The sequence below is a fragment of the Alternaria arborescens genome (genome assembly GCF_004154835.1).
Source record: "Alternaria arborescens strain FERA 675 chromosome Unknown contig_9, whole genome shotgun sequence".
In the NCBI taxonomy this organism is placed as follows: Eukaryota; Fungi; Ascomycota; class Dothideomycetes; order Pleosporales; family Pleosporaceae; genus Alternaria; species Alternaria arborescens.
In genome coordinates this window covers 222,527-234,665 of record NW_021167864.1, presented here as the reverse complement: position 1 = coordinate 234,665, position 12,139 = coordinate 222,527, and the positions used below count along the sequence as shown (strand labels likewise).

Sequence of the window (12,139 nt, the reverse complement as noted above, 5' to 3'; positions counted from 1 at the left end):
CACACGACAACTGGGCATGTGAAACGCGCGATAGGCTTTGTAATAAACAGACAAGGTGATGCAAGTATGCCGCTCAGGTAGCCGACCGCTGACCCGGAACGTGACGCGGACCATGGCAGACCAGAGAGGTGAATGACCCGATGTGGTGAACCAACGAAAGGCCCATGCAAGGAGAATGCAACTTACACAGTAGCGTCAAGCCCTAAATGAGGTGCGAATAGTTTGACGTCTTGTCCAGTTCTGAAAGCTGAATGAAGCTGCTGTCGCTGCTGTAGTCAATGTACACTCTTGCGCAACAACTTACTGTACTCCAATGGGCGTTATTGTGCTCTCCAAGATGCAGCAGGACAAGGATGTAGGACCGGAAAAGATGAGCCGCGGTGGAAGCACAGCAAATGTCAGAGAGACTCGGTCGTGAGGATACGGTAGGCGCGCAAGGCTGCTCCCGAGGTGTACTAGTGGGCCTGTTAGAAACCAGCTATCTATGTTACGGACGAGTGGAAGCGTCGGCGGTAGCGCGAACTTATAAAGGACACCCACCGTCGCGTAGGTGGTCCGGTTAATCGGAGAAATATGCTTGGGCAATTCTACGACAACGGTTACAAGGCACTCGCGTTGGATGGGACTATAGTGTGTAGCTACTTGGAGGAGAGGATACTGCGCGCCTATGCGGTCATTGCTCACGAGCTCTACGTAGAGTAACCTGAGGCGTCGATGTCTGGGCCTAGTGCTGGGCGGGCTAGGATTGGAGGAGTTGGCTGATGTATGCCAACGTGTGGAGAAGCGGGGAGCAGGGTGTGACGTAGGACACGGACCATAGGAGAAACGGAAGACCCCCACTATGGCATGTCTTTGTGGACTAAAGACTAAACCAACTAGCGGCCAAGAGCTTCTCGAACATACGCGAACACATTTCATCACGCGTCAAGCACCCCACGGTCCACGTCTGTCCAACCTCTCCGTCCGTGACATTTGACCGAAAAGGCGAGTCCGGAACCGATTCGCGCGTGCCATCCGCAGAGCCGCGCAAATGCGACACTTTGGCCCATGACGGATCTGCTGCAGGTGCTGCCTGACTTCGACGCGAAACCCTACACCCATTTGCTGCCCTCGCTCGACAAGGCCCTGATCACCTCTAATGACCTGCTTACCCTTGACGCGGCCGACGTTGCCAAACGCGCCCAGCTGCCGGCGGCAGAGGTGAGGAAACTCGCAGATGCCGTGATAGCTGCTCTACACCAAGACCTGGGTTTCGGCGGAGAGGAAGCAGTCGGCAATTCCTTCCTTTCCGCATCGGGTAACCCGGACACGACCGAACATGGCTGGACCTGTATAAGCACCTTGGATCAAGAGCTGGATGCTGCCTTGGGTGGAGGCATACCGCGCGGGTACCTGGTAGAGGTCACCGGTGAGAGGTACGTCAGTATGGGGTGTTGTTTAACAAGACTATACTGACTGACTGCATTAGTGGTGCCGGTAAAACGCAACTACTCCTTACCTTGCTGCTAGCCTCACAATTACCGCCTCCCCAAGGTCTTGCCAAATCGGCAGTCTACATATCTACCGAGGCAATACTATCCACGACCCGTCTCGCCCAGCTGCTATCCTCCCACCCGGCTCTCGCTCCATTGCCTGCCGACCAGAAGCCCTCACTATCGCGCGTGTTGAGCATACAGACCCCAGATCTCGAATCACAAGAGCACATACTGCGCTACCAGCTACCCGTAGCCATCGAGAAGCATGACATCGGCCTTGTCATCTTGGATTCTGTGGCCGCCAACTACCGCGCTGAGTTTGAGAAGCAGGGCGCAGGGAATGGAGCTGCGGCTATGGCTAGACGGGGCACACAGCTTGTACAGCTAGGTGAACTACTAAGAGAACTCGCGCGCACAAAAGGCATAACTATCGTCGTAGCCAACCAGGTTGCCGATCGATTCACAAAGCCGCCTTCTGCTGTATTCTCTAATACTGCCTCACGAACAGCATCTACCAACAGCCAAGGCACTGCCCATACAACATCAAACAACAGCCAAGGAGACAATCCAGACAACACGACTCACGCAATCGAGCCAGCCTCTCAAACCGCCGAAACTCTCGTCCTCTCCCCCGACCCCCTCGCTCTCGACCACCAACAACGCTGGTTCACCGGCTGGGGCGACTCGCAATACGAACAAGCTCACGTGCAAAAAACACCTTCCCTCGGCCTCGTCTGGACAAACCAACTCGCCTGCCGCATCGTCCTCAAAAAGACGCCCGTCTTCGCCAGCAGAGGACCTCTGATCCATACCGTCAACGGCCAGGATCAGTGGAACGACGCAGAGGAAAACCATATATCCAAGTGGCGACGCTGGTTCAAGGTTGTGTTTGCGCCTTGGGCTCCGCCGTCAGAAGCGAGGGGCGTCGAGTTTGAGATTTTAAAGAGTGGAATCAGACATGTCGATAAAAAACAAAAGACATAATAAACAATATATATATACAACATAACCAGCCTTGTCGTACAAAGTCTAGACCTTACTTTTTCACAGATTCATGTTCCTCGTCACGCACGTCGATCCCAGCAATGGAAGAGAAAGAAAAAAAAAAAAACAATACTTCAGAGCTCTCATATATCTTTGTCTTTCATTTTATTTTTTTGGTTCTCGCTAGAAGCTACTACTACCACATATAAATAAAAGGGGGTATAAGTGACAAAAGACAATACGTCTATACATCCTCACGCAATACAAATGCCACCAAACCTGCGCTATGCTGAACCAAACCCGATTCTCTGAGCCTACAAAATGCGTAATGAAGAGAAAAGAGACGAGCACGCTATCCGAGGAGCCAGTCATTGTCGTCATCGTCGTTGGGGCACGCGGCACTCGTACCGTTGCGACTCCGCTCGGAGACGGCGAGTACCGTGTCCCTGTTCCTGCTCCTGCTGCTACCTCCTGCCCTGTGACTCATTAGCTAGATGAAGGGTACACGAGCCCGTGCAAAGGAACAAGGGGAGCTAACGTACTAAGACGCTTCCGCCACCAACAACAGCTCTTTGCTTTCCGAGCCAGCCCTTGGGTGCTTCGCTGCGTCTTTGCAGGATAACGGTATTGCTAAGGAGGCGTTGATTCATGTCATACCACATGCTCTTTACAAGGGCGTTTTCGCGTCGCAGGTTTTCGACTTCTTGTTGTAGTTCGACCTGTGTTTGTTGGCATTTGTTGTAATAAAAAACACAAAACTACCATATCCATGGTTGCCAGGCTGCTGAACGCGAGATAGAGGGGACGCGACATACCGAGCCCTTCTCAGAGGTCTCCTTCCGCGCCACTTCGAGCTGCTCGCGGAGGCTGCTAGAGGTGGTGAGTTGGTCTTGGAGGTCCTGGGTCCTTATTAGCAAAAGCGTGATTGCATTAAATTAGAGTACATGGGAGAAAAGGGGGGTTAAAAGTCGATGTGAAAAGTATGCGTATACTCAGGCAGCCAGGCCGAGGACAAACTTGCCACACAGTCATTTGACGATTGAATCGTCGACTTTGTCCTCCGCTTTGGCGAGACTAGCTGCGCCATGCGGCCCCACGTGGTTTGCCCCGTCCCAGCTGTTGAAGTAGACATTTCCGACATAGATTTATCCTTGCTTAGATGATTCTTGTACGGCGAAGTCGGCGAGACAAGAGTAGTTGCAGTGAACGATGGTTCGAGCTGTCTCTTCATTGTCGAAACCGCTGCATCGAATGCTGAAGAAGACTTGCTATGAGATGCCTGTCTGGCACTTACCTTCTTTGCCTTTTCTAGGGCTGCTTCGGCGGACAATACCGTCTCCGCAATCTCCGTACTCGTGGTATCTAGCGTTTGTGGTTGTACTTCTGGTGGTGCTTTAATGACAGACTCTATTCGTTCACGCATCTGCCGTATAGTCTCGACCCTCTTAAGCTCGAGAAGCTCTGGCGGGAGGTTTTGGCGGTCGAGCAGCGCTGCTCGAAGAAGATCTGACTTTTTTGCATTCGCAAGTTCGAGCTCTCGTAGTCTGTCGTTGGTCCTTTCTTGCAGTACTAGCAGGCGCTCTTGTTCCTTTTGAATAGCAGTTGACCGTGTGTCGTCGTCGATGTCGGATTCTGGCAAAGTTAGCACAATCTCATAGACGTATCGCGACACGTACTCCTATTAAGCTCATTGCGAAGTTCCGCCATTTGTAGGTCTTGCTCGCGCAACCGGCGACGGAGCTCCTCGAGCTCGGTTTGAGCCGATGTCAGCTTTTCATTCTGTTCCAGGAAGGGTTTCTGGCTGTTCTCGTCCTTTTCCGCCATCATGTCAGACCGTAAACCGAGGTTCTCCTGCATCTGCTTAAGAGTTTCACTTTCTAGCGACTTGAGACGAGCATTGAGGATATCCACTCTTTGTTGCAGAGCGATAGCGTCTGCGCTCACCCGTCCATCAGACACTGGCTTCACCTCAGTATCTTGCTCGTCTTGTGTGAGCTCGTCCTCCAGGCTATCACCACGGTCTGCGTGATTCGATGACTCCAGTTCACGTATCCGTTCTTCGAGCTCCTGTTTGGCGTCTTCTGCCTTGTACTGTAGTTCGCGGGTCTGTTCCAATTGCTTCATGAGAAGCAAGTTCTCATGCTCGACTCGTGTACGCTTGCCCTTTTCTTCAAAGATGGCCTGCTCGCCATTGGCAAGCGTCTGGCCGTTCTCCTTGATGATGTTCTGCAGGATGTCGTTACGCTCCTCGACTTGTTCAAGCTGGGCTAATCGTTCGCGAGCCTGTTGGTAGTCTTCCCGGAGCGTCTCCAGCTGCTTGGTTTCCTTGGTGAGAGACTCGATCTTCTTTTTCAGGTTCTCGTTAGCTTTGGCCTTCTGGCTCAGCTCATCACGCTCCGCCTTGACGAGTTGTAGCTGATCACGCAGGTCCTGCTTGGATCCTTCCTCGCCCTCTAACCGATCAAGACGTCGCTTCTGGCTTTCCATGATTTCTCTCGTGTGCACAAGGTCTTGTTCGAGCTGATCAATGTATTGCCGGTCGCGCAGCAGGTCGTTCCGTAAGTTTTCGACATCGTCTGATTGAGCTCGTTGTGCCTGGCCGGCTCGGACGTCGAGATAGGCAGTTGCTTCGGCGACTTCCTCCTCGAGCTTTGCTATCCGTTCTCTTGAGACCTTGAGCTCGTCAAGTAGCTTTCCAACCTGGGCCTTCAGTGCTTGTCTATCCTTGTTTGCCTCGAACAGCTGTGCCTCCTGCTCCAATTCATTCCCTGCAGGCGGCGGTTGCCCAGACATGGCTCGTGTGGGCGTTCTATACCCTGTGGGAACTGGATCTGAAGTCAACTCGGCATCGACGCCTAATTCCGACATGCGCTGGTCCAAGGCCTGCATCTCTTGTATGGCTTCAGCAATGGTCTCAGCCGTCTTTTGGCCTAGCTTTGGCATGACTTGTAGCATCCGCTGATTGCTCCGTGGCGAGAAGCATGCGGCCAGCAGCACGGCCATGGTGAGCTTTGCAACAAGCATTGTGGACCCATCCCGCGCGCCGGCCTTTAGGTCTGGTATCATGCGTTTGGTGAGAACGGGCAGCTGCTCGCATTCTTCGCGAATGTACGTCGAGGTTGTGCGTTCGATGTATTTGAGGTTCTGCCATCGCGGTATCCAATTGTCTGATTGGCGGCGGTGGTTTTCTTCGAAATTGGGCAGAGACTCGTTAAAGTAGTCGGCGTCAATGTCGGCGAGGATCTGCCAGAGTATCTGGCCGTCCTCGAGCTGGGTGAGTGATGTGATTCTGTGGGGGAGATCGAAGGTGTTGACCTGGACGCGAAGTGTCAGCTATACCACTCGAGCCTATAGTGGGATGCATATGGAGACGCACCCAGTCGAGGAGAGCCTTCAGCAGCTCGGGCTTGAAGTCGTCCATGGTGGTGTATCGCGGGGCTTGGTACCCGCGTGTAGGTTTGTGTATGCTAGTATCCGGTCGGAATAAAGTGAGTCGCAGTCATGCATCTCGAGTTCGCGTTTTTGCGTTGCGGTGAAGAGTACGTGCTCCACCAAGCACAGGCTGTTCCTTGCTCGAGGACGTGTCGCGCGTCGGTGAGGTTGGGGGTGATCCGACCGCTAAGCCGAAATACAGCACACTCCCGCGGCGACGTCGTCAGTCGTCGTATATCGGGCCCTAACGTCGTGAATGGGTCATACAGTGAGGGGCATCAACGTGACATTCACTAATGGCCTCGAGACAGACGGGACATGACGCGCATAAAGCCGCCGTTGTGCTGAGACGAATGCACGTCCCTTAGGGCTGCTATCCGCGGGGAAAGAGCCGCTGCAGGGTTCCACCATCTGATCAGTATCTCAAAAGACGTCCATCAAATCAATACAAACTCTACCGTACATGGCAACCGCAAAAGCAAAAGCACCAATACACTTTACAACTAACGTTCTTGCAAACTCCATTCATATATCGTGAGGGCGAATGATCAAAAAACGACTTTGTCAATTTGAATCCCCTTTGCTCTCTCTCTCCCTCTCCCTCTCTCCGCCATCCCCTCAGATCCCCACCTTATCATTCTGCGTAGTAACAATGCCATCCTCCTCAATCTCGCACTTGTACACATCGCTCAACGTCGACACCATTTCGAGAGCGGAAGCAGGGGCCTGGGCAGCGAAGCCCTTGATGATGTTGTATTCGTGGGTAATGACACCTAAAGCACTGTTGTTAGTACGTGCCTCCTGCAATCGTGCACGCGTGTAGAAAGCCCATCTTACCCTTGGCCTGTCTAATGGCCTCCTTGCTCTGCTCCACAATCTCGTCGGGTGTGTCCTTTGGCCAGCTGATGATAACGGAGCGGTAAGGTGCGGCGGCCATGATCAAGGTAGCGAGAAGTGCAACAAGGAAGGAGAAGATGGCGAAGCGCATTGTGTCTGGTTTTGCCAAGTAGCGCAGTCTTGTGCTGTGGAGTTTGTGGAGTCGCGGTTCGTGGCTCGTAGTCGGCTGACGATTGCGAAGAGCCGGGAGAGCGTGGATTGTAGCGTTGCAGACGTCGGGCAGTCGTCTTATCGCGATATAGTGCTGTCGGGTACCGTAAAAGGTTTGTTGATCGTACTGGGGCGTGGTTTGTAGGTGGCTAGGAGCAACGAGGAAGGTGGTTGTTTCATGTGGTCGATCCGGATGCGGAAGGCGGAAGGAGCGCGTCATAGTCTCACATGTTCAACCAAACTGGCAGCCGCCCTGAGCCCCTCGTCACATCAATGCAATCTCGGCCACGATTCATTGGACAGTAGAGTTCACGCACGCTATATTATGCAACTTCTGGAATAATGATCGTTCAATTGTCTACTTAGACTTGCCACCTAGCTCCAGGCTCACGACAAGTGCCATTACAAAGGTGCAAAGGAGGAAGTTGGCCGCCCATACGGCGACAGTGCTAGTGTACTCGTGCTCGTTCGTTTTCGTGCTCATGCTGAAACGTTCCTTTTAGTGCACCAAGGTGCCGTATCGTGAAGACAAGTCATGGAATGGGAAGCAATCGATGGGGGCAAAATGAAGGGGTAGAATACAATCAGTGAAAGAGGAAGAGACGCCGTGTAGCCCATCATGTCCGTACGCCGTGTGAATGCCGAATGCTGCCGGGGCTTCGCGATGATGCTCGTGTAGTCGTACTATACAAGATCGATCCATCCGCCCAATGCGACAGACAGAACGATAGATAGAAGAAAGATCGACCCGTCAACATCACAAACGCCACCACCAATGTGATGTACTGGTAACAATGTTGGGTAGTGATGTGTTTTTAGACAGACCGTGGCTCGTCAAGTCATAACCTCGTCGACCGCTTGGCTCAACTAGAACCAACTGCCGTTACCGCCGTTGGTCTGAGCGACACCGTATTGATGCTGGTTCTGGTAACCCTGGTAATTCTGGCGGTTGTCCTGCATAGGGTTGTGCATGTGGTGGGGGTTGCTCAGGCGGTGAGGCTGACGATGAGGCTGTGGTGAAATGATGCTAGGGCCGTAGTTTGCGTTGGCCGTGTACATTGGTGTCTGGAAGCTAGAGGAACCGCTGGCGCTTTGGTAGCTAGCTGCGACGCTGTTTTGCTGATACTGTGGCAGGGCCTGACTGAATACTGCACCTTGCTCAGAGCCCTGAGCAGCACCAGGAGAGGCTTGACCAGAAGAAGTACGCCCGCCCGTGTACGCAGCCAGGCGAGTCTCGCGCTCTCCAACCTTGCTCATGATGCGACGACCATAAGGAGTCTGGCGGATCGAAGGCAGAATTGGACGCATAGCCTCAATGAGGTGCACGCAAAGCTCAGCAGGGGCAAACTCGAGTGCAGTCTGAATAACATAATTGCCGTATGAGTCGCGCATGAGCTGCTCAAGCTGCTCGACATCAAGCAACTCCTCGATCATCATGCCCTTGACGTGTGGCTCAGCGCAGCGGATGCACTTCTCGATGACGTTGGAACTGAACTTCTGCTTGGACAGTTCGCAGATCTTGCCCTGGAAGCCTTGACACATGGGTGTTGTGAAGGCAGCATCGTTAAGATCCAGGATGTACTGAACCACGTAGTTGCCGAAAGGATCCTGTACAAGATGGAAACTATGGGCCGTGATCTTGCGAATGAGGTCAACCTTCTGGAAGCCAACAGCGTGGTCAATGCAGCGCTGAAGAACACAGCAACCATGGCGATGAGTGCCAACGGTGATGCAGTTCTCGCCTACAGCATCAAAGATGAACTGAGCTTCCACGGACTTGAGGTGGTTCAAACACTTCTGAATGACGTGGTTGCCGTTCAGATCCTGGATGAGATCTACAACTTGTCCTGACAATGCTCGGATGATCATCTGGGTCTGAAAAAGGGTTAGCTCAAAAGTTGGGGAACTTGGACGATCATCACAAACCTGCTCGTCGGTGGAGATGAACTCGATCATCTTCTGCAAGGCGCGAGTGCCGTGCTGGTTGAATGCAATTTGGACCATAGCGGGAGAAGCGTTGCGAACAAGAGTGTTGCGCTGCTCATCGTTGCAGTACTCCAGCAACTTCTGGCAAAGGTAGTTGCCGAACGGGTCAGTCATGAGTTCAACAACGTGAGGTGCAGTCTCGTCAAAGATGATCTGAATGTTCTCCGCGTTGCGCTCCTCAAGCTTCTTCTGCAAGAACCGACAACCGTGCTGGTCCTTGCACAGACTGTATATCTCGTGACGGGGCATAGTCTTCAGATCGTAGTTCATGTACTTGTTTGCATCGTTCTGCAGACGACGGCTCTGGATGACGCGAGCCTGGCTGTCCTGCACACGACCACCCGGTCCGTAAGTGGCGTATGGGTTGTACTGTGGCTGTCCACCACCATACATGCCGTTAGGGCCATAAGCAGGAGGTCCACCGTACTGAGGTCCGGGGCCAGCTCCAGCTCCAAGATTGAGACCGTTCATAGCACTGTTGAGCATGTTCATACCATATCCATAGTATCCTGGGTTGGCGGCTTGAACACTAGAGTATTGCGACATAGTTGGTGAACCGACAGTCGACGGAAGCCCACTGTTGCCGTTGGTAGCACCTGAAGTGATTGCTGGACCGAAGGGAGCAGCACTCGCGTGCAGGCCTGACTGCGGAGAACGATACTCAGGCTCGCGGTTGCCAAGTGAGAGATCTCGGCTGCTACGGTTGGATAGGACGTTTGACGGAATACGACCCAGACTAGCGTTGTGGTTGTGGAATTGCTGTGAGTGCGTGAAACCGATACTGTTGGCACCGTTGACTCCGTTCTTGAGGGTCGGAACATCGTTGGTAGAGTAGGACTGGGTCAACTTCGGCATACCGTTGGTTGGACCAGTGTAACTAGAGCGCTTAGACTCGTTGTTCTTGGGGCTGAAGTTGAACTCGACCGAGCGACGGTTGTTCTTAGGCGTGTTCTCGGTATTGCCGTTGGGACGGCCGGACTCATATTCGTCCATCTGGGAAGCTTTACGGAATGTGTTAGCAGGAAGGGACTGTTGAGCCTGACGGTGACGGTATCCGTTCCAACCAGTAGACTGAGCATCTGGGCCAGGGGATTGTGAGAGGGCCAAATCAAGTGCAGCGGAAGATGCAGAGAGTTTCGTACCATTACCAGCACCATCGCGACGGACCAGGACAGGAAAGTCGTCCTTTGTGTTGCCCATCTGAAGGAACGCCTTGTGGTCTTGAGAGGCAGCAGCGTCATCACCAAACAAGAAACCCGCGGTGTCGATGTGACCTAGAAGAGAGGTCACATCTGGGAGACCGCCGCGGTTACCATAGTCCATTCTAGTAACGGGCATCGACATGCGGTTGTTCCTAATTCAGTCAGCTCAGCATAAGGTGAAGTCGTGGCAGGTGAACTTACTTGCGGGCAGCTGGACTTAGAGGGGTGAAGTCGTCGTTCTCAAAGTCATCGTGCTCTTCCTCAGAGTTACGACGAGATCCTGGCATCGAGTGCGAAGGCAGATTACCATTGCCCTGGAAGTTGGCAGGAGGGGAAGTGACTTGAGAGTTGGCGCGGCTGCTGCGTGTAGTGATGGCCGGATTGATACTGGACATGCTGAAACGGTTCGGACGCGATAGTGCAGACGGGAAGCCGTTGACCTCGCTGTACTCAGGCGGTGTGGTGGGCTGGCTATGAGCAGGTCCGCCGTAGTGATCGTTTGAGAATCGGTTGACGTCAGTCTCGCCGTGCTGGGCTTGCAGGTTGAGGAGCTCCATCTCAGCGTCGAAGCGCCGTTTCGCCTCTTTGAGATATTCGTGTTCGATTCGTTTCCTCTCAAGCTAGCAAGCTGTTAGCTGATCACGCGGACCGGCAAGAGGGTTTGTCGTGAGGCAACAGTGTCGCTCTTGACGTAAAATGAGCGCAAATGGGAAACGATGAGAATGTAGATAAGGAATGAGAGTCTCGAATCGAGACCGTGGGATGTACAGGCGTGGTAGTAGCAATGAGGCTTTTTGCAGAGACGGCGAACTTTTGTTGTGGTGTAGGAGGAACAAAGGCGAGAGACAGTTGTTGGCCTATTTGCGCGTCGTCGCCTGGTCAGGCGACCTTGGCCATTGCAATCTTACTTGCAGTGGAAAATGAGGGGCACCGAGTGAGAGGCGATAGAAGACGTAGTGAAGTAGACTTACAACTTGCAGCTTGTGGTACGTCTGTTGGCATTGGTCGTTAGCCCAAACTCTTGTTCACCGCGAATACACATATATGCAGCTGACAGAAAGCAACTTCAGCAAGCAGCAGAGCTGAATGATTCCGTTTCACGTCTCTCCGACATGGTTGCGACAGCTGCTGAGTACCGATGTGCAAAGCGCCGCGGAGCGCCAACACTTGACGTCCGCCTCTTACTTGTACGAGAGTGCCCACATACCGCTGTAGTAAATTCGGTCGGCTCTGCCGCCTGTCTGCGTTGCTGCCCGATTGGCGACAGTGGTGTACTCATGGTGGGAATGTTGTTGGTCGTGAAGCGTCGCTGCAGGGTCGCGCGGCCGTCGCCGTTCTGGTTCTGAGCGGCGCGATTCAGGGAAAGGAACGACGACTCTTCGCGAGGAGATCTGAGGCCGTTGCCTCCTCCCATGCCTTGGTAGGCCATAATGACTAGAACACTAGAAATACACTGCCAGTTCGGTCAGCGCGACTCGGCAGGAAGCTGGTGTGGGGGATTGGCGGGCGGTGTGGTTTCACCTGAGAGCGGCAGCCACTTGTCGCAGCACACGCAAAGCGCAGTTACATACAGATAATTCGTACACAGGGCAAAGGCCCTTACTACCCTCGCTGCTCGCTGTTCTTGATCTTACAGGGTTGGGACGGAATCGTTGTTGGAGGCTCGGTACGTAGGCAGGAACGGAAGTCGCTATGAAGCGGGTCGCAGCAACGCGCACTTGACGGCCTATGCACAGCACGAGTCGTGGGTAAGGACAGTCTGAGAAAGCCTGGATGTGCTGGCCAACGATTCAAACTTCAGGCACCGAAAGAGCAAGTCTACAGATGGAGCGGGAGTGGAGCGTTGAACTCAAGAGCTCAGGGTCCATCACTGATCAGGGGACGATGTGGCGCTCAACTAGTGCTGGGTGGGATTCCGCACATATTGCGCATCTGCTTGTCGCGTACTGTGCCCAATTGAGGTTTTGGACCCTCCTGTTCTCCCGCAAGTCTTCTACTGTACATGCACACCTA

At 53.3% G+C, this 12,139-nt stretch overlaps 4 protein-coding genes across 4 annotated transcripts; 1 reads left to right on the top strand and 3 right to left on the bottom strand.

Moving 5' to 3' along the window:
• Positions 1 to 1,047: 1,047 nt before the first annotated feature.
• On the top strand, positions 1,048 to 2,459 carry AA0111_g4748 (hypothetical protein; the record flags this gene model as incomplete). Its single annotated transcript, XM_028650784.1, has 2 exons — positions 1,048 to 1,415; positions 1,469 to 2,459. 2 exons carry the CDS (start codon positions 1,048 to 1,050, stop codon positions 2,457 to 2,459), a joined length of 1,359 nt encoding a protein of 452 aa, XP_028507668.1.
• A 352-nt stretch (positions 2,460 to 2,811) lies between these two features.
• On the bottom strand, positions 2,812 to 5,880 carry AA0111_g4747 (hypothetical protein; the record flags this gene model as incomplete). Its single annotated transcript, XM_028650783.1, has 6 exons — positions 2,812 to 2,949; positions 3,002 to 3,178; positions 3,275 to 3,358; positions 3,754 to 4,091; positions 4,136 to 5,774; positions 5,836 to 5,880. 6 exons carry the CDS (start codon positions 5,878 to 5,880, stop codon positions 2,812 to 2,814), a joined length of 2,421 nt encoding a protein of 806 aa, XP_028507671.1.
• Positions 5,881 to 6,509: 629 nt separating this feature from the next.
• AA0111_g4746 (hypothetical protein) lies at positions 6,510 to 6,879 on the bottom strand (the record flags this gene model as incomplete). Its single annotated transcript, XM_028650782.1, has 2 exons — positions 6,510 to 6,664; positions 6,729 to 6,879. 2 exons carry the CDS (start codon positions 6,877 to 6,879, stop codon positions 6,510 to 6,512), a joined length of 306 nt encoding a protein of 101 aa, XP_028507672.1.
• Positions 6,880 to 7,805: 926 nt separating this feature from the next.
• AA0111_g4745 (hypothetical protein) lies at positions 7,806 to 11,555 on the bottom strand (the record flags this gene model as incomplete). The annotated part of the gene is made up of 5 exons (XM_028650781.1): positions 7,806 to 8,813; positions 8,865 to 10,278; positions 10,328 to 10,746; positions 11,098 to 11,118; positions 11,334 to 11,555. 5 exons carry the CDS (start codon positions 11,553 to 11,555, stop codon positions 7,806 to 7,808), a joined length of 3,084 nt encoding a protein of 1,027 aa, XP_028507669.1.
• Between the last annotated feature and the right edge of the window lie 584 nt (positions 11,556 to 12,139).